Genomic DNA, 25,101 nt, shown 5'->3' with positions numbered 1-25,101 from the left:
ACGACATACTGTGCAATAAACAAGTGGTATACACTAAAACCGTAGTAATTTAAAAATAATAATAATAATAAGTTTATATATGTGTTTGAACATACAGTGAGTAGACTATGTATTTATATTTCTTTGGCTATAGTTTGCAAACCTTATAACGCAGAGAAGAACAAACCGCGGAAGCAGCGGCAGGCTTTGATGAGAGGAGCCGTTACTTTCAAATCCCATGATGAGCTGAGCTTTTTTTGCGCGCGAGGATCAGTAGGGTAGCAGGGTAGGGTTGCACCAGCCGTTCGTAAGTTCTTTCTTAAATTGGAACGTAATGTCGACACTAGAGGCTTAGTAACTACTAGCTAGTTTGTGACTAACTCTATACTTAATTCGGCTGGACCATTTGTTCTTAAGGCAAAACCTAGTAGGTCGTAAGCTCTCCTTTAAGTAATGCGTAGTCGCATAATATGATGTTTACCCTCAATGATCCAAAAGCAGCCTTCAAATACGTGAGCAGTTGTTGAAATGCCGTGAATTTCAGTTTATCCTTCATTCTAATTTATTTTGCCTCACGTAACTAACGGTAAATTAAAAAAAAGTTTCCATTAAATACAAAACTACTTAACAAGTTTTTTATATGTAAATAATATTCAGAAACTTTATTTGAAACGAAATTAATAAGGATCAATAAATAAATACTGATAAATTTATTTATTATGACCGATGCACAACACGGAATGATGAGACCGATGCACACAAGAACCCCTTAAATGTTTACAGATCTTACAATAACCCTTTTGTAGAATTTGAGTTCCTTTAAGCCCTTCGAGATCTCATGGTAATGAAAAGGCCCACAATGTCAGAACTAAATACATCCCATAAGTTCCGGCAAAAACTGTCAATGGTTCCACCAGTAACCCTACTATATATAGGAGAAAGAGCTTTGATGAACTTAAAATACATTTTGAAGTTCCTTGAGTACCCGACAGGATATTTGAGGCACCTTCAGTTTTTACAGTGTTGGGCTGGACTTGATTTTGTCCATAGGGAATTGATTGGCTCATTGTGGTTTGCTATTGCTGTCATTCTCATGCTAGTGACAGTAAACATGTCATCAGAGAAGAGATGACGCTGCAAGAGGGGGAGGGGACCTTAAATGTGACTAAACTGAATCTGAACAAAGTGCCAGTTCCGAGTTTGAGAAATGTATTTGTCAAAGGCTCAACTCCCTCTGGTGGACAAGTTTGTGTAGCATGAGGTATACACCAGAGCCGTTACACTAATAAAGCAACCATGAAGCTTCTCATCAGGTAAAACCACTATGTAAGGTAGGACAACTGGAAAATCTGCGCTCTCTTGAAAACTCTTTAAGAAAAAAAGTAAAACAGCCACTTTTTTCACACTATGAATAGTACAAAAATGTACATTTTCTCGATAATATGTCCCAACTACCTTCAGTGCATTTTATTTAATTGTTAGCCTATGTTTTATATAGACAATTTGTTCAAGTATTTATTTTTGGAGGTGGAGTTATGGTAATGAAGTTTAATTTTTCTAGAGAAACTGCCTCATGCAGCTTGAACACTATAGGTCACCTTTTGAAGCACCGTCTGAATGATTATCAAAAGATTAACGAGAATGATTAAATGATATTACATTTCAAACCAATTTCTCTAGCATACTGTAGATAGAAGATGCCTGGCTAGATGCTTATATTGGCACAAAAGAGACTTCATTTAGCCTATATTTAATTTTTTATTATAAGCAGTTAACTATAAATCTAAGGAAAACAGCTGAGTAATTGTCTGCGCCCTATAACTTCTGATAAGACTGAAAGATAACGCAAGATAACAAACATGCAATCCATCCAATAAACCTTAATGATAATGTGAACTTAAGTCTGCAGAAACTGATGGCAAAGCACCAAGAGGCGAGAGCTGAAAATCCATAACCATCAGAAAAAAAGAAAGACTGTTTCTGTGTAAAACATAGTGGAATTGTTGTCATGTTATTGGCACTAAGTATTTTGCTGCTTATATTCCCTGCGTCTCTCTCTGCTCCAGCCAGAGATCGCTGCGCAACAGGCAGAAACAAACTACTGCTGACCATTTTTGATGGGTTCAGATGGGACTACGACAGAGATGTGGACACCCCAAACCTGGACAAAATGGCTGAAGAAGGAGTCAAAGCAGCATATCTCACTCCAGCTTACCTGACCATCACTAGTCCTACACACTTCACCCTGTTATCTGATAAGGAGAAAAAGACAACAATTCATTGAAAGAGTCACTGTAATTTTGAAATTAATTTTCTATTTAAAGTATTTACTTTAGATAATTTATGGTGACCCCAAAACTGCAGGTTTTATATCAAATAATAGTGCATGCCTCTTTACATCAATAAAATTGTTACATTATATCTATTGCAGCCAGTAGTGCTGATATTTATGGTAGGCTATATTAGTAATTAATCACACCACTGAATATTACACGAATTATATAATAATAGAAGTATAATTATGAAAATATGTTTTATAATGTGAAATTACAATAACATAGTAGCAGTTCTTAAATGGAAATTTGTGTGAAATTACTTTTAGGATTTTTTATTATTATTTTGGTTGTTTGTTTCTCATTTGTCATATTTAAACCTTCTCCTGAAATATGAATGAGAACAGATGGCATTTGTTCAGCGACAGCAATGCATAAAAATACATATAGAAGTCATTGAATCAATGATCGTTTATTTCCCCAAGGAAGGTACATTGAGAACCACGGTGTAATTCATAATGTGTGGTTCAACACAACCACACGACAAAGAAAAGAGTACTACATGACACAGTTTGTTGATGAATACTGGGATAATGGCAGTCTACCCATTTGGATCACGGCTCAAAGACAGGTACATCTCAAATCATAGACAATAAATTAATTAAAGAGATAAAATGGATTCAGTCATCATTTACTCACCCTCAAGTTGTTCCAAACCTGTATAAATTCCTTTCCTCTGCTGAACACAAAAGAAGATATTTTGAAGAATATGGGCAACCAAACAGTTGATGGATATTATGGAAGTCAATGGGGTCCATCAACTGTTTGGTGTTACCAACATTTTTCAAAATATCTTCTTTTGTGTTCAGCAGAAAAAATAAATAAATACAGGTTTGGAAAAACTTGAAGGTGAGTAAATGAAGACAGTCTTTTTTAAGTCATTTTTAAGTTCTTAAAACAGGATCCTTGCTGCCACGTACCAGAAAGAAACGGTTCAAGTGAGGGAGGTGGAACCGAGAGCTTATGACTACACCAGTGAGACAGCATGGAGAGAGAACGTGGATAAAGTCATGAAGGAATGGTTTAAAGATCAAGACTTAGACTTTGTCACTTTGTATTTTGGCGACCCAGATGAGACCGGCCACAAGCACGGACTTGATTTACCTGAGCGACATGAGGCTGTCAAGAAAGTGGACCAAACTGTGGGCTACATACGGGAAACTGCTGAGAAACACGGGCTCAGTGACCATTTGAATATTATCATCATCACCATGGAATGAGCACCGTGTTCAAAGGAGAGCAAGTAAAAGAAATAGTCCTCACTGACATCCCAGGATTCTCTTATAAAGATCTGCAGTTTCACCTGTTCGATTATGGACCTTCTGGGATGCTGTTGCCCAAAGAAGGGATGCTTGAAAAGGTTTGTCAAGCCTTGAAAGGAGGTCATCCAAACCTTTACGTTTATAAGAAAGAAGACATGCTTGCTCGACTGCATTATGCCAAACATCCGCGTATCCTACCCATCATTCTCTATGCAGACCCAGGATATGTCATCAATGGGGTGAGCATAAAGTAAACGCCTATAATGGACATTGAATTAAATATAAATTGAAAACATTACATTATATGTGCTCTTACATTCTAAATTTCCTTCCAGTTTTACCCACTTCAGACCAATAAAGGGGAACAGCCTTTCTTCAGGGCAGTGGGACCAGATTTCCACAGTAACTTGTTGGTTGGACCATTTGAGACTGTCAACGTTTACCCTCTAATGTGCCACTTACTGGGTATAAAACCAGAAATCAATGATGGGTCACTGGATAACACTCAACACATGCTCATATCCAATGGAGAGACATGTGATTCTGGAGGTAGATCCAAATAAAAGTTTCTCAACATTTTCCAAATCTGATAAAATAAAATATAAATGGTTTGGTCTGACAGGTAAATATTTAAACTTCATGCCAATATTTTGTCCCATTTTGTCTATATTATCAAACACAATATATGTTGCCTATAAATGAACCTTGAGCATTATCTTTATAAGATTTACAGAAGGTGCCATTCTTAAAACTTTATTATTAACTATATTAACAAAGTATGAACCAATTCATTTGATCTAATCATAAATGGTCAGGTCAATCAAATTAACTCAGAATTTTTTGTTCTTGTTTCCTGCAGATGCACCTAAGTTGAGTCTTCAGAATGTGTTCATTGGTCTGGCTGTTGTTGCTGGAATTTTATTGCTTATGTTTGTGGTTGTTACATCCTACAACGGATATAGAAGACGCAAAATGAATCCAAAGTATGGCACAGAGCTACATTAAGACTTGTTATTGTTATTTTTGGGAACAGTTTCCTTCTGTTTAATGAAAATCTGATGTATTTCTTTACCTTTACTCTCTAACAGAGCGAAAGAAATAGGAGATGAGGATGAGATGAAAGCCGACTCCAAGCAAACATCATTTTAAGATATTTATAAGATTATAATACTGTTCAGACTTCCAATATCACATTACGGTGGTGGATCATTATTTATAATAGATACCTTTATCTCTAATGGAAGAGCACAAAATAAGCCTGTTATTTTGTCCACTGAGCTTTATGTACATTTGTTTTCAGTAGTCATCATAATACATTACCATGGCTTAAACAGCTACTGTACCATTTGACTATGGTAGGTGAACTTGGTAGGCGGTGGTGGGAAGGTGCATCATAAACTGCATTATGAAATGAAATGTGTTTTGGGGTCATGAATGTGCATCACGTGGATGCAGCCACATAAAGCAAGCATGTGCATTTCAGTTAATGAAAGCCTGGGTCAAGACCATGAAAATACCAATAACACAAGCAGACGGAAAGCATGCCTGTGGTGTTCAGACCAGGTCTTCTAGTCTACATCTGGTGGGTGTATATGAATATGGATTTCTACTGTTCTGCATAATGCTAATGAATAGAATTGAGGGACTGAAAATCTTATAAATGAAACCTATAAGTTCTGCATAGTATTATTGTGAATATCTAATATAAGTATATGCAATAGCACAATGAAATGACACATGAATGTAATACCATCAGTAAATAAAATATTTATAAAGTCAAACCTCATTTCAAAGAGTTGTGTATTATTTTTATGCCAGAATTATCTGTAGACATCAACATAAAAGCTGCAACTTGAACAACAACATTATTTAAATTATATTCTCTTGTTTATCTTGGCATGAATATAACAGAAGCCAGTGATGCATCTTGAATGAGCAAATTAGGTTTTCCTATGATCAGGGACTCACTTACCAATTGAAGCTCAACAGAAGTAAGGTGAATGAAACAGGACAATGACCAAAGCACTGGAATAAATCAATAAGAGAATAGCCTCAAACAGAAGAAAACACCATGGAGTGGCCCAAGTCTTGACCTCAACTATGATTAAAATGCTTCACAATAACCTCAAAGCAATTCACACCAGTTTTATAAAGGAGTGCAAAATTCCTCCTGACTGTTGTGCAAATCTGAACCACAAAATTAGATTAGCAACATAAAACTATACGACTCAAATGCATTAAAAAAAACATGCATTCCTTTAGGCCACATTTTTTTGGACACTTTCAAATGTGCATTAATTCAGAATCGAATAACCCAAAGAATTTGTATAATGTGTGCTTACAAACAATGAAAATACTTTTTCTCAATGATCATGCATAACTTAACAACCTGGTGGTTAAAGATCTAGAATGTAGCATTCCCTGTATGCTGAAAAGACCAGCATGGATGTCCAAGCTGGTTAGTGCTGGTCTAGCTGATGAAACTGGTTAGTCAAGGAAATTGCACTGGTGAGTTTTGGTATTTATTGTATTCTGGAAAGGTGGTGCTGTTTTTGGTCAGTTTGAGAGGCTCAAGCATGATTATGTCCCTTGGAATGCTTTCTATTTCCTGTGATTGAACCTGAATGGAATATGACTTTTGATCTTTTTAATTGTTACTATTTTTGTTCCTCTAATAAGGCTTGATCACCTTTTTTCTTGCTTAAGCAAGATTCAATAAAGACTCACAATTGAAGATCACTTTGCTCACTGTTTGTGGCTATGGATTTTTTTTTTTTTTTTTTTTTTTTTTTGTGATTTGCTAATGCTCATGGTAGATCATCCCACGCAGCTTGCATACTATATTGTACCTCACTTGTCTGAAGCACTGTCTGATTGATAAAGTCCAAATGCTTCGGTTATCTACAAGCATAGATAAATAACTCAAATAGGCAATGCAGCTGTAATGACTGGTTAAACACTTATCTTTACCTTCACACAACACATCCTTGATATAAAACACCATGTTTCATTTTATATAACCATTGAATTGTAAATCATAAAAGTTACATAGAAAAGAATTGCTTTTGTCCCATAACTCCTGATAAGCCACTTGATAAGATAACATAAGATAGCATAAGCATGTAATTCATCTCATAAACATCTATAATGTGAACTTTAGTGTGCAGAAAGGGATGGCAAAGAACACAAACAAAAGGATCATTCAAAAGCTGAGGCTATTAGATCGGGAACAACCATCAGACCTCTCCAGAGAAAAGCAAGACTGTTTCATCAAAATTGTTTCTGTGTAAAACAGAAGTGGAATACCTGTCATGTTTTTAGCACTGAGCGTTTTGCTGCTAATCCCTGCGTCTCTCTCTGCTCCAGCCAGAGATCGCTGCACCACAGGCAGAAACAAACTACTGCTAATCAGCTTCGATGGGTTCAGGTGGGACTACGACCGAGATGTGGACACCCCAAACCTGGACAAAATGGCTGAAGAAGGAGTCAAAGCTGCATATGTCACTCCACCTTACCTGACCATCACTAGTCCAACACACTTCACCCTGTTATCTGGTAAGAAAAATACAATAACAAAACACTTCTAATTAAAGTAAATAGATAATACATATAGTGTCCTTAAAACTGGGTTCAGTAATATATATACTTTTTTGTTTTTTTGAAGAAATTAATAATTTTATTCTGCATGGATGCATTAAATTGATCAAAAGAGAAAGTAAAGACATTTACATTGTTACAAAATCTTTTTCAAAAATATGTTGATCTTTTGAACCAAAAAAAAGGGAAAAAAAAATTAAATCAGTTTTAAATGTCTCTTGAGCACAAAATCAGCATATTAGAATGATTTTTGAAGGATCATGTGACACTGGAGACTGGAGTATTGAAAATTCAGCTTTGCCATCAAAGCAATAAATTACATTTTAAAATATAATATAATATAGGAAAAAAAAGTTATTTTAAATTGTAAATATATTTCACAATATTACTATTTTACTGTAATTTTGTATGTACTGTAGTCCTGGTTAGAATAAGAGCATAAGAGACCACAAAGTTTTGAACAGTAGTGTATATACTTTCATTTATTTATTTATTTATTTATTTATTTTTATTTTATTTATTTTTTTGTGGAGAATGCGGGCATCGATCCCGCTACCTCTCCTTTGCTTTCATTTATTTATTTTAACTTTAATAAAAATCACTAAAAATGCAAGGGGTTTAGCACTGATTGCTACTTCCTTTGATATACTTGCTCTAATCCAATGAAATTGACACAGTTTTAAGTGTAGCTCCAATTATATATATATATATATATATATATATATATATATATATACCGCTGTGTTTATAGAATAAGAACAATGGATGACTACAAAGGACTTGCAGTTTTAGGGTCAATATATTGCTTGTTCACATAGCTCACAAGAATAATCCTAACAATGCCAAGTCGGGTTTGATTCCCAGAGAATGTATGAACTGATAAAGCATATATACATTGAATGTAACGTAAGTTGCTTTGGATATCTCTGTCTGCCAAGTGCATAAACTCAAATGTAAAGTTCTGGGGAACTCTCAGCAGAACACTTACAAGTGACACTGAAAAAAAAATATGTTTTTTTTGTTTCTTCCAGGAAGGTACATTGAAAACCATGGTGTGATTCATAACAATTGGTTCAACACAACCACACAGGAGAAGAAACAGTACTACATGACGCAGTTTGTGGATGACTACTGGGATAATGGCAGTCTACCCATTTGGATCACAGCTCAAAGACAGGTACATCTCTCAAACCATTCCAACTTGACACAAAAGCTTCAGGACATCAAAGTTAAAAACTAAAGTTCATAATTTAGACTTCCAACAGCAAAGTGACTTAGTGACCTCTCTAACATGCTAATGTTCTTTATGTTAACTTTTAATAACTCATTATTACATCTTAAACTTGGCAAGAGAAAAAAAAAAACTATATCACTCATTAGTTACATTGGCATTAAATAAAATGTAAACTGACTTGTAAATGCTTCTTTTCTTAGGGTCTTAAAACAGGATCCTTACACTTCCCTGGCACTGCTGCCACATACCAGAAAGAAATAGTCCAAGTGAGGGAGGTGGAACCAAGGTTTTATGACTACACCAATGAGACAGAATGGAGAGAGAAAGTGGACAAAGTCATGAGGGAATGGTTTAAAGATCTAGACTTAGACTTTGTCACTTTGTATTTTGGCGACCCAGATTCGACCGGGCACAAGTATGGACCTGATTCACCTGAGCTACGCGAGGCGGTCAAGAAAGTGGACCGAACTGTGGGCTACATACGGGAAACTGCTGAGAAACACGGGCTTAGTGACCATCTGAATATTATCATCACAGCTGACCATGGAATGAGCACCGTGTTCAAAGGAGAGCAAGTAAAAGAGATAATACTCACTGACATCCCAGGATTCTCCTTGAAAGATCTAAAATTCCACATGGTGGATTATGGACCTTCTGGGATGTTGTTGCCCAAAGAAGGGATGCTTGAAAAGGTTTATCAAGCCTTGAAAGGAGGTCATCCAAACCTTCACGTTTATAAGAAAGAAGACATGCCTGCTCGACTGCATTACGCCAAACATCCTCGTATCCTACCCATCGTTCTCTACGCAGACCCAGGATATGTCATCAATGGGGTGAGGATTCAGTATACATTAAAAAATGATTCAAATATACATTAAAAACATTACATTATATGTGGTTTTATGTTCTTCCAGTTCTACACATTCCAGACCAATAACGGGGAACATGGCTATGACAATCAAGTCATGGACATGAAGCCTTTCTTCAGGGCAGTGGGACCAGATTTCCACAGTAACTTGCTGGTTGGACCATTTGAGACTGTCAACGTTTACCCTCTAATGTGCCACTTACTGGGTATAAAACCAGAAATCAATGATGGGTCACTGGATAACACCCGACACATGCTGATATCCAATGGAGTGTCATGTGATTCCGGAGGTGACAAAAAAAATATCTTATATAAATTCACATACTTATTTAATGTCTTGAAGGTCAGAGATAATATATATATACATATATATATCTAGGTTATTTTGAGGGGTAAAAAAAATCATACTATAGAAAAAAAACTTGACATTTCTTAAAATACGTTATTTAAATTATTGATAACATCAATAATCAACTGCTATATAATGTCAAACACAATCTCTGTTGTGTCCTTAACTATCTTGACAGTTTAAGACAACTTATCATGATAGTCATCAGATGTGGTATTGATAATGTATCTTGATAAAATTTTATGTATGCTTACAACATTCAAGCAAACAATACCATCAAATTGTATCTTGTCAGCAGCTGGATAAAAACCTGCAAGGATTTACCCTGTCCTTCACTATATGACTCCATGAACTATTAACACATGAACCAGCTCTATCAGCATCTTATCACAAATTACGCAACTTATAGGTCATCAATCAAATAGCTTTTTTTTTTCTTGTAGATGTTCGTGAGTCAAGTCTTCAGAACGTGTTCACTGGTCTTGCTGCAGTGGCTGGATTTTTAGTACTTATGTTTGTCATTGTTGCATCCTACAACGGGTATAAAAGAAGCAAAGCGAATCAGAGGTACGAAATGGAGTACGGCATTAAGTCTTATTGTTATTTTCAGCACATTACCTAATGTATTACTTTACCTTCACTCTCCAACAGAGCAAAATACATAGAAGATGAGGACCAGATAAAAGCTGACTCCAAGCAAACAACATTCTAAGAGCGACAATCACTTATTCTTGAATTGTGTGTTTGTCTTTCAATATTACAGTGAGGTCCAAAAGTCTGAGACTTCTTTTTATTTAAGTATGGAAGTAAGGTTTTAGAATTTTGTGAAATTTTTAAATAATGTAGAAAAATAAAGAAAAAAAAAATATTTAAGAATTCATGTCAAAGGCTGCTTGAGTGCAGGTGTCATTAAAAGAAAATTGGAACATACTATGATATTCAGAAATTCATGTACATTTTTCAATTAACCCTTCATTCATATTGTTATGATATAATTTGTAATTAAAAAATGTTGTATTCAATTAGAAGTGTTGATAACTTCATTTGTAATTAAAAATGTTGTTTTTAATTGAGCAAACTGTAAAACAGAAGCATGTTGACTGGTGGTCTCAGATTCTCCACTCCCTTATGTTGATTAATATGCAGCACATTTTATACAGTATATACTGATGCCATCTAGTGGAAATAATAAGTATTTTCAAACTCAAAACAATTGCGACTGTATGTGAACCAGTGCATCAAAGGAAATACGGGTAATGATGACAATCACATATTATTTACTCAATTCCTGAGACTTTCAAGTCTTCCAATCCTCTTGCATGCACACACACACACACACATTTACCTTTAACCACACACAATAGGCTGCACAATGCCAGTCGGTCCTATGGAAAAACACGAAGCAGAAAAGGAGCTTATGAGGACTAAATGACTGACAGAAGTTATCATTACACAAAGCTGCAGATTCAATGATTTATGGTGAAATCCCGTCCAGTCATGTGGAATTTTCCCAAAATAAGTTTAAGTAAACAGCTCATGACAAAGAGGCACTCAGAGCAGGCTGGTATGCATAAACAGTTTGAACAGTGTGCTGCAGTGTAGCCCCCTCCAAACACACTCACACATACACACACACACACACACGCACGTACACACACTCAGTCACCCGCCAGAGCAGAGCCAGTCTGGAAATGTGGAGTCTCCCCCTGGCACGCGCACCAGACTCCCATCCATCTTCCAGTGCAATAACATTTCTCTGTCTCTTCGTCTCTTGTCTATCGCTCTACTACTGTTGCAGGACACACACTCTGTCTGCAGAGATCATCCTTTATGCTCTTGGATGCAGGGCACTTTTAAAGCAACATAGTCTTGAGTGCAGACGTTTAGTGCACTACAGTCAGTGAGATGCCTCTCAGTGGACAAATTAATTTGAAGTATATTACAAGTTAAACTCAGCTGACAGCACTTGTGGCATAATGTTGACTACCACAAAGAACATGTCCCTCCTTTTCTTTCAAAAAAGCAAAAATCTGGGTTACAGTAAGGAGCTTACAATGGAAGTGAATGGGGCCAATTTGTAAACATTCAAATATTTTAAAAGTACAGCACCAAAGCTTAAACAATATGCATGTTAACATGATTTCAGTGAGAAAAAAGCACATAAATCATTTTATTGATAAACCTTTTCTGTATAAAATGCAATTTTATAATGAAACCCTAAAACAACCATAAAAATGACGAGAACATCGCAGCTCAGTTTTGGTAATACTTTACAATATATCCTAATTATTGTTAATATGAAATTAATTTTTCCAGGAGCTCATTGCTTCTACCTTCAATTAAATTGCTAACAGTGATTGTAAATTAATTGCCTAAATTATTACATTAGCTAACTGCATTCTCTAAATTGTAATGTTGTCATGCACTCTCTGTAAAGCTGCTTTGAAACGATATGTATTGTGAAAAGCGCTATACAAATAAATGTGAAGTGAATTGAATTGAATTGAACAATAAAGTTCCATTGGTTAACATTAGCTAACTACATTAGTTAACATGAACAATGAAAAATACTTCTAAAGAATTTATTAATCTACATTAATCAACATTCACTAATACATTATTAAAATCTAAATTTGTATCTGTTAATATTGTTTAATGGACCTGAGCTAACATGAACTAACAATAAACAGTTGTATTTTTATTAAAGGCACAATGTGTAAGATTTTTGGATTAAAATATCCAAAAACCACTAGAACAATGTTATATATTTTGTTGACTTGTGTACTTACCCTTATGGAAAGAAAATATATTTACCTATATATGAATGATCAATATATTACATGATTTAACAGTATATTTAACAATATATTGCATTAATATATTACAATATATTGAATAATACATAAGGAATTGCCGCTTTTCATATATTGAAAAATATGTGATAATATATTTACTAATATATCATAATGTATGTAATTTTATATTCAATAATATACTTCATAATATATAGATTTATATGTGCTCAGATATGGTACTGCATGCATAATATATTGCAGATATATTTACTCATGCAGTATAAACACATATATGGTAAAATATATTATGTAACACATTTCTTATATTTTATGGAAATGTATTATGTAATATATCGTATTATATTTTGCAGTATATTCCCATATATATTTTTGTTCCGTAAGGGTACATCATCTCAAATGTTTCCAAGAATGTTTAAATCCAGAGTAAGTAATAAGCAGTTTTAACCAGGACATGGACCATGTCCGTGCGTTGCCCTCGGTTTCCGGTTTTATTTTGTAGAAACCATGGAAACACCAAAAACGCTTTAGTATATTATGTGTTTTATTAGACAGGTGAGCAACTGTTTGGATGGATACATTCATAGACAGAAAACTAATCATGTTATATAGCTCAACACAGTAAGTCTTACTGTTTAAATCTTGTTTTCTTGATTTACAGCGAGTACCATGTTTTACCATGCCTAATATCGATCTAGCTTACTGCAGTGTGCAACAAGTGTCTCATAGTAGCCGTCGAGCGAACGCAGAGTAGCATTACAACAACTTTCAACACAAATGTATCTAATATGATAAAACAGCGCTGCTTTACCCCACATCCGCTTGACTGAAATAAGTGTAAGCGGCGACTGCGGCATAATAAAAGCTCTGCTGCTCTTGAGAAGTGTGTCGCGCTCGTCTCTCATTAGCAATTGCTCCAGCAGCCTCGTTTCTGCTTGCACAGCACTCACCTGCTCTGCTTCATACTACAGTAACGTTAATAATCTCATTCATGAACATGATTTCTGCCCGAGTCCTGTCCCGATTCTTTTCCACCGCCTGTAGATGTGAAGACAACACCTCCCATGATTCCGTGAAATCAAGGCGTCATCAAGCTATGCCTTTGTTTTGAATAAGCAACCTCCAGCAGCGAAAATTTACATATTGTGCCTTAAACTAACATTAAAAAGATTAATAAATATGGCAACAAATGCATTGTTCCTTGTTATTGTTAGTTTATGCATTAACTAATGTTAACTAATGGGGCCTTATTGTGAAGTGTTACCCAATTTTTAAAAGAACAATTAATGCAAGATGTTTAATGAAATTGCTGCCAATTTCTGCTTTTACAGAATTTAAAAATTGGCCCCATTTAATTACATTGTAAGTGCTTCACAATTATCTTATTATTTGCATTTTTAAGCCGAAATTATTTTTTCTGGTAATTAATATTATGTCACAAATGCTCTCGATTGAGCTCATATTGAACCGGTAATATTCCTTTCTGTCAATATAGACATGCACTGCATCCTTTTAAACTTCACCCAGTTTTGGATCTGTCAGTAACAACAGATAGGAGACTAGTGTTAACTGCTGCGCTTCCCGGTGAGACCTTGTTATGACTGTCGTTTTGGCTGGTCATAGTGTAAACACTTGGGAATTTCCTTCTGAAGACCTACATAGCACTTTTATTCTATCACATGTCAGCTCCTAACCAGGCCACTCTAATATTCTCTGCTCTCATCCATTATTAGCTGTGAGAGCACATGTCAAACAGCCACATTCTTCTGAGTGGATTTTCTCCTTCTCCCTCCGACTACGCACATGTCTGCGACGTTCAGCACTGAGAAGAACGGTTGAGCCGGGAAACAAGCATGTTTACATCTGAGGCTTAACAAACGTGCTGAGCTGAGGGGAATGCAGAGCGGAGTATCAAGAGGATCATGTGGACTATTTTCTCCAGGGCTATTTCAGGTTCATAGAGTATTGGTTTTTTGAGTGCCGACTTCATTCCTCTCAACGGGCAGAATATACCGAAAATAGTCATCTTATATTAATTTGAACAGTCATATAAATTGAAATTCAAATATAGAGCCTTTTTATTGTGGTCTATCCAATAAAACGCTCCGCAGCTCCCAGTGGATGAGGTTTGAAAAAAAACATTTAAACTATTTCACAAGGACAGGCCAAGATGCACTGGTGGTCTTGGTCAAACGCCATGTCTTCCCGCGGCCTTGTCTCACGGGGGTGGACAAGAACCATGTCGCCTCGCACTCTGGTGAGACCTCATAGGGGCTTGCGACGACAGATTTACTCTGACAAGCTCTGTGGTACGATCGCCTGGCTCCGGACACCAGCACACCTCTCTGACATACCTGTCAATGAGGTGTCACTGCACAGAAAGCGCGCCGTGCTTTCTTCTCCAGCGCCGCCATGGAAACACTGACTCAACACCTCCATATCCTCACTCGCCTGCTCCTACAATCCCGCCCAGGCAGTCCTGATGAGGCATTCCTTTGAGCTGAAACAAGGCGTTAATCCATGATAACTTCTCCCCGTGCCAGCATGTGGGTGCAGGTCTCTCCTCCAATGCTTGCCTCATGCTTTCATGCCTGCCAGGTTGAATAACTCTAATGTAGCTGCAAGATTTAGGAGGTAATATCTATGTAAAGAGGGAAATGGTCTCAACAGTAAAGCCATAAATCTGTCATTCGTACTTTGATGGATAGACGCTTCAGAATCGTTTTCACAAAGCGGCCGAACACAAAAGCAGCCATTCGTCTGTGTCAGATATGGTTTGGTTTTATGTATTTGTGCGAGCAGTGAGGTGTGCAATGTGGCACTAATATGCAAGATGCTTTTTGTAATGCAAAAACAAATGACGTCTTTCTATGTGACATTAATACAATTTTAAGAAGGTTTAATAAAAATCTGGTTATGGATTCTCACGTATATTATTACAGTCAAATCAGAGAACAATGAGTCATGTCCTAAATGTAGCCAAACCTCTCTGAGTGTGAATATCTGAGGCACAAATTAAAGTCGGCAGGAAAAGGAAGTTGTGATCATTTTTTCCCCTATTGTGATGTACTGTATATTTGAGTGAAACGGCTTCTCGAACAAGAATAAAATATAAAGCGGTACTTGATTTTGTCCATCATGAATTATGATTGTTGTGGTTTGCTATTGCTCTGAGTGACAGGATGTCCCGCCCTTACGCCAAAAAAAAAAAAAACATGTCATCAGTTCCAAATGGGAGGGGAAGATATTTTGATTAAAGATTACCATGATAAATCATTTAAAATACACATTGCAATATTACATTAAAAAAGAATTCTCTATTTTGATTTCATAGGTTAGGCCACATGTTCAAAGGCATAAACAAGCCAGAAGAGTTAATTTAATGTACAGTTACAAACTTTTTAACTGGAACATGAAACTAACCATGAAAAATTGCTTTACCGACTTACCTAGTCAGGAAGGAGAACAGTCACAGTTGTAGACTAAGCAATCACAGTTCCCACATTAAATTCCCACAGACATAGGCTATCTACATTCCTCCTATACGTTGTTTTTACTGTTTGTCCATGTAAACGTGCGTTAACTGAACGTCTTTGGTCGTTGATTCACATCTCGCTATTTTTTTTTTCCACTTCACGCTTCTAACTACGCAATCTGGCATTCCTGCGTCGTTGCTTCCTCACAGGCAAGGCAATTACCCGCTGCATTTTTAACGTTGACGCAAGGGGCGGTTTTGGCGGCATATCTGTCTTCTTTTATTGTCAGTTTTCTCTTCTGGCTTATGGCGTAGCAACATGTCTTGTCAAATAAATTATTTACAGAAATATGTGGTACATACTATTAGTCTCGGCCCAATTCAGTGTTCCAGATGGAATAAATCGCGAAAGGGAGTGTCAATAATGTACATGTTTTTGTTAACATGATGATATTGTCCGTTTTTTTCCTCAAACAAACTAAATACATATAAATACAGTACTGTAGCGGCATAAACCTATTTGTGGATGTGGAAGGTGCTGAATGGCCTCTCAGTCAAATACTTGTTCTAAGTTTTAAAAAGCAATTTAGCGATTCAGACTACCTAGATATTTATAACAATAAAGTTGTACGGTGTCCGACCTGTCCATGGATTTATTTAATTAATTCGTGTTCTTAAATGGACCACTAGGGGGCGCATCGTGCTTGGCATACATACAGAGGATGCTGGAAATGTCTTCATGCCTTATGTTTTAATGACACTGATCAAATGATCTAAGCGATTCTGATGTGTCCTTCTGGATTAAATATAGATTTAGAAGCTGAATGTTACTAAAACTGGAATGATAGAGGTTTGGTTTTGGTTAAAATGTGACATGAAAACCACAAGCAAGTGCAGTTCTTCTACATGCCTTGTTTTAATATTAATATTGCATTAGTGGATGAAGTCAGTACATTCACTGAATAAGAGTCAGGCCTTCATTATAGGTCAGACTGACAGATTCTAAAACAATTAGATAAACCATTGCTACATGTTTGTTTAGTTTGGCAGTGAAACACAAGAAAAAAGAATAAAAGATGAATTAATTTAGAAAACTGGATTAGCAAATCTCCTGCCGCCTCGATCCATCAAAAACACCACTCGTTTACTTTGGAAAATGCAGCACAGACATTTAATGCCAGTATTCTTTACGACTATTCACATCTTCTGTTACACCGCTCCTCATGTTAAGAAAGGCTGTGATCCATAACTTTTCAGTCCTGAGCCTGCATTTGGAAATAAATAGTGGGACTATCATTCAAGAGGAATTATAAACTTTGATTCCATTACATATACAGACACAAATACATGCACTCACATGCTGTCTCACAAACTCACCCAACACACACACAAAGCAATGCTCATATGCAGAGGCACACGCGAGAGTGGCGCCACAGTCTGCTGGGTGCATTTATTATGGATCAGCTTTGCCAATACTTTCAACACCAGTCCAGCCTCCTTCAAACAGCCACAGGCCGATACGTGATGGATTCCGCTTTTACGTAGAGGATCAATACAGGACAATGCAGGCCCGTGTCAGTGCCGCCATCCAAAACACCTCTCAATCCAACTCCTAAATTATCTGAGTAATTGTTCTGGACAGGGAAGGTTGAGATTTTGAGCGTTGGTTGTTCTGTTTGCTACAGATTTCCCTGGTGGCTTAGTTGTTGAGCTCTTCATGAGCTTCCATGATGTTAATTAGCTTGAACACAAACAAAATACTGTTTCCACACTGGCTGAAGGTGATCTGTTCCACCTCATTACGAATGAAACCTCCATACATTCATCTAATCTACTTTAAATATCTTTTGCAGCAGGCGGGCATGACAACAGCACTGTGAAATTTCGAATGGAAGAACCTGATCTCGACCTGAAAATATTGAGAATGAAGTATAGGGGTGGCAACTGCGTGCACAGAGATTTGTCTTTCAGTACAGGATTAAAATGTTTGTTTTAACTGTTATGAATACAGAAGAAGAAATCCTGCCTGTGCTACGGGAACGAGCCCGTTCTTTACAATATAGACAGCAATGGGTGGAACGATGGCACCGAGCCCACATTGGCCTGGCGATTGGGGGAAAATTATAGGGCTATGCTGCCAATTTCTTAAGGAAAAAACCAAGGAGGAACAAAAGGGAGATGAAGCTTGCGGTTTGATTAAACCTCAGTCGAGTCAAGTATTTGCCATCCCTCATATTTGTGTAGTGTTTTCGGAGGGGGAGATGAGATCTTGAGCTCAAACTGAAGGCTGAAGGGGTTTAATGCATTTCTGTCTGTCAACCTTGAATTAAAATGCACAAGTTGAGCTTTCAAAGAGGTGATATTTTTGCAGTTTAAGAAACTGGTTGCCAGACATTGAAAAAAAAACTAAAAATCAATATAAATAATAAAAAACAATAAAAATCAAAGATGATTGTGAACTTCCAACTGCATGCCTTTTAATCTTTTTGGATTTGGGTCAGTTTGTGGTCCAGGTGATTGTGCATTGATGTTCCCCTCTCATTAATGAGGAGACGTTCTTTAATCATATCTGGTACCGACTCTCTCACACTTCAAAGTCAGTTTGAATCTGCACGTCTGCAAATATAGCTCTGATCTTCCAACATCTGACATGCAATCATCCCCCTGACCCCATCGCTATGATCTCTGGTATGAACTTGAGATCACGCTGACCTTTTTCTCAGTGATATCATTGAGAGCACACTCAGATACCCTGATAGCATCTGGCTGTTTTCAAACAAAGGTGTCTAACAGCAGCATTTTATTGAAGTCCAAGACACACTTGAGAGTGAACAAAAAAGATATGCATTATATTATTATTATTATATAATTTATATATAAAATGCTATTGAGGTTTTAAGAAAGAAAGAAGTGTAAAATGAAGTGAATTTTCTTGTAGCAGAGCAGTGACAGACACCAGCCTCGGGGTTATGTTGATGCATGTCTCTTCCTGACATCATTTTTGCATAACTGTAAAGCTATAATAAAAGTGTTACCACATGTTGTTTTTGAATGACACACTCTCATAAAATATGAGAAATGTTGACAAGTCGAGGCTGTAAAGTGACAAATTTCAATTGCAATGTTGAAAACAATGTCATTTCTCAATTCTTCAGTATATGCTTTCACAGTTGGAGGTTTATTCAGGTTTTTTGGAGGCTCATTTTGTCCAGCTTTGAAAGTAGAAAAGGAAATGTGTTTAGTGAAAACAAACAAAAAGCTAATGGGACTCTACACTGTAAAAAATTATTTTCATTATTTTTTCTTTTGTCAAATCAACTTAGATAATTAATGTGGTTCAGATAACATAATATTTTGAGTTTCTGTTGATTAAACCAATCACCTTGTATTAACTCAAATTTTTAATTATATTGAACTCAAAATTTTAAGGCAACCAGGAAACTTACTTTTTTAGGTTAAACCAACAATTCTTTTTTACAGTGTACACCATAGGCTACAAAAATAAAAACATATATGTAAATATGAAATAGTGGTTTCATATATCTAAGAAAAATACCAAAAACATTTCATAGTACATATTCTATACACAAAGCATGATTTGGGAATGTTTCAAAGAGCATCAGACGTGATATAATGTATATATAAGATTTTTTTTTTATCATGGCAATTTGACATTTAGCCAACACATTTTTTATAAAACATATTTGTTATTCTGGTCTTTTTATCATGACCTTATTCTTTAATATACACTCTAAAAAATGCTGGGTTAAAAACAACCCAAGTTGGGTTGAAAATGGACAAACCCAGCAATCGGGTTGTTTTAACCCAGCGTTTGGGTTAAATGTTTTCCCAACCTGCTGGGTAGTTTTATTTAACTCAACTATTGTTTAAAAATTACTGTATTACTTGCTTGAACCCAAAATATGTTGGAAATTAACATTTAGTAATATTATTAATGAATAATAATTAAACAATAAACATTTATTAAATTGATTATTAATAAATGTTCACCTTTTGATTATTACTGTTGCCGCTAGTAATTATGTGTCTGACTTTTAATTTCAAACCTATTTTGGGTTCATTTTAAGCCAGCCATATAGTAATTTTTAAACAATAGTTGGGTTAAATAAAACTGCCCAGCACGTTGGGCAAACATTTAACCCAACTGCTGGGTTAACACAACCCAGTCGCTGGGTTTGTCCATTTTCAACCCAGCTTGGGTTGTTTTTAACCCAGCATTATGTATGTATATGTATTTACACGTATATTCAAAACCTTTTTTTTTATCATGGCCTTACATATTCTACATTTTGATATTTAGCCAAAATACTGCATTATCAGAAATCTTTTTTGCACTTAAAGGATGGAGATTATATGAACTTTAAACTTTAAATCATTGAATCATTGTGTAAATATGTGTCAGTCATATATTTGTAAGTGCTGTTGGAGCTCTTTCAGTGAAGAGTTTCCAGCCCATTGGTATTGCCCACAAACTTACTCACGTCCCCATGTTCCTTTGGTTTGGGTTCCCTCCATCCTCCGCTCGCCAGCTATTTGTTCCAGTCGCCAGGAAACACGCACAAGGTTTAGACCAATGAGAAGCTTTTCTCTTTAAGGGAGTGTCTGTGCAAAAAACAATCTGAACATTTAATGACTGGTGGTTTTTCCCGCTCTGTCATGGTTAGAGAGAGCGCCTGGGTGGCCAGACTGGCTTTCATCACGGGAAGGGTGCAGTGTGTAAAGGGGCAACTGTTCCTCACACCTGATTGTTAGTGATACTGGATGGACTCCAGAACTTGGGTGGCATGTTACTATGCGAGATGAAGTTTCCAGTCATATCTCCCGGGATGTGATGTCCTGAGAGCGATGAAATGGGATAATTCAGAGCATCTATGAGTGTTTAGGTTGCAGATTGAGGTACATTAAGCCGATGTTGAAAATCACGCATGACACTGCCCACTTATATCACTGTGTGAAAATATGCATCATGTAGAAAGAAAGAAAGAAAGAAAGACATTGGCACACAGCATTTCTTGTTAAGTAGAGTGGAGTGACGGGTCCATAATCTTACTGAGCTTATTGGAAGGCTGGAGGAGCAGGCACTGTTTTTATTATTGTGTATTGAGCTGAGAAAGACGTCATGTTCCTTCACATAAACCCTCCTTACTGTGCAAAACCAAGTGATGCTGGACAATGTACTGGTGGATTAAGTCAAAATCTATGTAACAAAAGCAGGATTCACTCTTTTGGCATGAGAGAAACTTTCATTTTGGTTTTAAAGCTGTGTATTAACTGTTACGTGGTAGCTTATGCATGCATTACTTTGATCCCTGTTGTGTTTGCTATTGACTCTTCTAAAATGATGTTTTACTCTAAGCAAAATTCTGCAGTGTAATGTTTAAATTCTATTATATATGGCGAAACAGTGAATATAGTGCAAAAAAAAAGTCAAAGCCATCTATGTGGCGTTTGTCAAACTTAATCGATACAGCGTGGAACTTCAGTATCTTCATTCCTTTGCGAGGTCAAGTTGTTCTTTTCATGCCAATAGACTTTAGGCAGCAGACAGAGCAGAGAATGTTTTTACATGTGATCATCCATCCAGCATGTGTTTCAGGCGCCACACAGATTAAATGAAAGAATCTGAAAATGAAGGTCTTTAACTTTTAATCCTTTTACAAAGACCCTTCAGACTGTCTGAGGACGGAATGGCGTCTCGGAGGAAAAAAAACAAAGTAACTGATCCACTCCCTCCAAGGAATACGAATCACCAATTGTCCATTACAATCCAGACTTGACTTCATAAGTCAAATTAAAATAATATCACTTCAATTAGCGTCACATCAGCGTGGAGGGCTTTATAAATAGCAACTGGTGAGTTTTACTGCACGCAGTGCATGTTAAGCAGATCGTAAGAGAAATAAGCAAAAAACAGTTCATGAACATTTTTAGTGGTTTTATTTTAAATGCATTTTGACTACATGGACATAAAGAATAAATAGTTTCTTTTAATTTACATGAGCAGTTATTTTCCATTCCCCTTATATTTACAGCACACCGAGACTGTAATCTATATTCTCCTGTCTGAGGTGTATAAAGTATTTTTTTTTCCGAATAATGGAAAAAGCTTGGAATTCCTTCAATAAACGCACTTTGAATGCGAAATGTTTTTTGACATAAATATGTATAAAGTTACATTACAACCAAAGTTACAGTAGACACTGGATATTATAGGCAAATACTGACCTTTTTTTCTTTTCTTTCTTTTTTTTTTTTTTACAAATGAATCAGGCACCACTTTACATTACAGTGTCCATGTTAGACATACATTACTATAATTATTCACTATAATGATTATAATACCAAGCAGCTCCACAAAAGAATCACATGTTAAAGTTTCATCAGCATCACTCAGTACTTCTGTATGAAATTACACAGTAACATGAACACCAATGTAAAGTGTAACCTAAAATGGCACCACATATACATCAAATATACATTCCTACACTGGACAGTGCATGTGAGAAGGAGCACAGAGCTTATTTCAGTTCGGGCAGGAGCATTTGCACTCTGATATAATGGGGTACTGAACTGGTATCCAGGCACATTTGAGCCCACCCTTCCTCTGCAGACACCTCCATCGCAAAACCGTAAAATGGCTGGATTTGGCAGGTTTGCAAACCATCCCTTCTGGAACCGAACAAGACCTTTTATTGTAGCAGCTGCCCACCTTCACATAGCGGGGCCAGAATCGGTTCCCCAGGTCCTGCCATGTGTGCACCACCGGACAGAAGGCATAGGTCCACAGCCACAGCTGAAGCCTTCTTCTGAGTTTCTTACTGGGCTTGTGTTTTTTCCCATGCTGGATCTCAAACTCCATGGCTTTGATTTCTTTCGGCATGGTGCCGGTGGGACGCTGTTTCATGAGCTCTGACTCGTTCAGGTCGTCCTGTCCTGCGTATTTGTCCTCTGGCGGGCTGATGGACATGAAGTTCTGATCGAATTTACTGCCTAGTATGGCTTTGAGTTCGGTCTCGTTCAGATCCTGCTCCTTAGGGTCCAGTATGGGATCTGGGTCCTCCTTGAGTTCCACTATAGGCAGACTGTCACTGGGAATGGGACGGAGGAGGTAGAAATGTTGGCACATCCCTTCTTCTATCCTGAATCCGAAGGAGAAAATGAGCACGTATGTAGCCAGAAAATACGACACGTTATCCATCTTTCGGCTGTGGGTGTCGGATGCTCGATTAATCCGCGCGCTTGAGTGTTCGCTTGAGTTTTTGGCGAGCCGTGAGCGCGCAGTCTCCAGCGCGCGCGGTGGCTATCCACGAGCGATCTCCCTAGAAAGTGTTCATTCAGTTCAAACGGCACTATCCTCGATGCCACTTCGTGCGTAAATGCGATCGGAGGTCCAAGAACGCTGTGTCAGTATCTACTTTGTGGTCATGCCGCGCGTCTCGTTCCGCTTTTACGCACAGGTTCCCATCAGCAGAAGGGCTCATGACAGCATCAAGCGTTTTCAGCCGGAGCCGGTCTCCTCTTTAAGCTCGCGGGCTCCTCGCGTCTGAATCCGGAGTCCTGGTGTCTGAGGAGGATCCGCATGGTTTCTGGTGATGTGCGCCGAACTGAGAATCACCTGGCTCGTCTGATTTATTCTCGCGGGTCGCGATAGAACCCAAAGACCCATTCTCAATTGTGGGTCTGTTGCCAGAGCTCCACGACACCTCCTTCTATTTAGGGAGGGGAGGGGGTGGGATGGACCGGGAGTGGGGTATGGGGGTGGGTGGGGTATAAGGGGGTCCGGAGGGCTGTCTATCGTTGGTCGCCCTCTGCCGGTGCGCGCGCACATGCGTGACATGTCAAAAGATGAATGACAGCAGCGAGGACTTAGGAACGAGTCTTTAGGATCTGTGTGAAATTCATTAGTTATCATTTCTTTCAGTTATATAATTGTTCTTATATAAATCTTAGACTTATAGGGCCTATTGTAAGTATAACGTATATTAAACTATATCTTACATACTATATCATTACATACATAACATGTTTCATGTTTAGGAGAGATCTTTTTACTTGAAATCTAGTTGAAAACACACGTCCTTCTAAATGTTATCTTTGTAGTCATTGTTGCTTTTATACATTTTTGAAAAACTAGTATAAAATTTTCTACAAATATTTCGATTTAAAAACTTGCTCCCACTTTATATTAGGTGGCCTTAAAGGGTTAGTTCACCCAAAAATGGAAAATATCTCATTTATTACTCACCCTCATGTCGTTCTACACCCGGAAGACCTTCGTTCATCTTCGGAACACAAATTAAGATATTTTTGATGAAATCCGATGGCTCCGAATCAGTGGTTAGGAGCGCCAAAGTCACGTGATTTCAGTAAATGAGGCATTATGTCATAAGTGTTTTGAAATTTCAATAGTTCACATGACTTTGGCAGTTTGATACGTGATCCGAACCAGTGATTCGAAACAAAAGATTCGTAAAGCTTCAAAGCAGTGTTTTGAAATCGGCAATCGCTAGATATTGTTGAAAAGTCGTTATTTTGTTTTTTTGGCACACAAAAAGTATTCTCGTCGCTTTATAATATTAAGGTTGAATCACTGTACTCACATGAACTGTTTTAAATATGTTTTTAGTACCTTTCTGGGCATCTGAAAGTTAATTAACTTGCTGTCAATGGAGGACTTACTGAGCCATCAGATTTCATCAGCAATATCTTAATTTGTGTTCTGAAGATGAACGAAGGTCTTACGGGTGTGGAACGACATGACGGTGAGTAATAAATGACATAATATTCATTTTTGGGTGAACTAACTCTTTAACTACTATGTACTTACATTTAAATTAATCATTTGATACAATGCTTCTTATATTTAAAAAAAAATACCTGCATGAAATTACATCTGTAATTAATTTCTGTAATTACATTTATAATTACACTGTTGACCCATCCCTTACACCTTAACCCACCCTTAAACTTACCCATACCACCAAACCTGTCCCTAACCTTACCCGTATCCCACCTCAATAGCAGCAAAAGTGTTTTTGCAATACAATATGAACACAATAAGTACATTGTAGTTATTTTTTGATGTAAGTACATAGTAGTTAATGCCACCTAATATGAAGTGGGATAAAACCATCAAGTAAAATGCATTAAAAAATGTGAAATTTGGGGAA

General features: G+C 37.0%; 2 protein-coding genes and 1 pseudogene across 2 annotated transcripts; 2 read left to right on the top strand and 1 right to left on the bottom strand.

The window, feature by feature from the left end:
- The first annotated feature begins 1,981 nt into the window (after positions 1 to 1,981).
- On the top strand, positions 1,982 to 5,343 carry LOC127524216 (ectonucleotide pyrophosphatase/phosphodiesterase family member 7-like; annotated as a pseudogene).
- A 1,395-nt stretch (positions 5,344 to 6,738) lies between these two features.
- On the top strand, positions 6,739 to 10,642 carry LOC127524215 (ectonucleotide pyrophosphatase/phosphodiesterase family member 7-like). Its single transcript, XM_051915680.1, has 6 exons — positions 6,739 to 7,129; positions 8,203 to 8,348; positions 8,606 to 9,238; positions 9,320 to 9,563; positions 10,066 to 10,189; positions 10,274 to 10,642. Exons 1-6 carry the CDS (start codon positions 6,886 to 6,888, stop codon positions 10,332 to 10,334), a joined length of 1,452 nt encoding a protein of 483 aa, XP_051771640.1. The 5' UTR covers positions 6,739 to 6,885; the 3' UTR covers positions 10,335 to 10,642.
- An 11,209-nt stretch (positions 10,643 to 21,851) lies between these two features.
- nog3 (noggin 3) lies at positions 21,852 to 23,626 on the bottom strand. Its single transcript, XM_051914776.1, has one exon. The coding sequence runs from the start codon at positions 23,127 to 23,129 to the stop codon at positions 22,455 to 22,457; it is 675 nt and encodes a 224-aa protein (XP_051770736.1). The 5' UTR covers positions 23,130 to 23,626; the 3' UTR covers positions 21,852 to 22,454.
- Between the last annotated feature and the right edge of the window lie 1,475 nt (positions 23,627 to 25,101).

Source organism: Ctenopharyngodon idella, chromosome 12, assembly GCF_019924925.1.
Source record: "Ctenopharyngodon idella isolate HZGC_01 chromosome 12, HZGC01, whole genome shotgun sequence".
NCBI lineage: Eukaryota > Metazoa > Chordata > Actinopteri > Cypriniformes > Xenocyprididae > Ctenopharyngodon > Ctenopharyngodon idella.
Note: the sequence above shows the minus strand (reverse complement) of the source record. Positions and strands in the feature narration are given on the sequence as shown.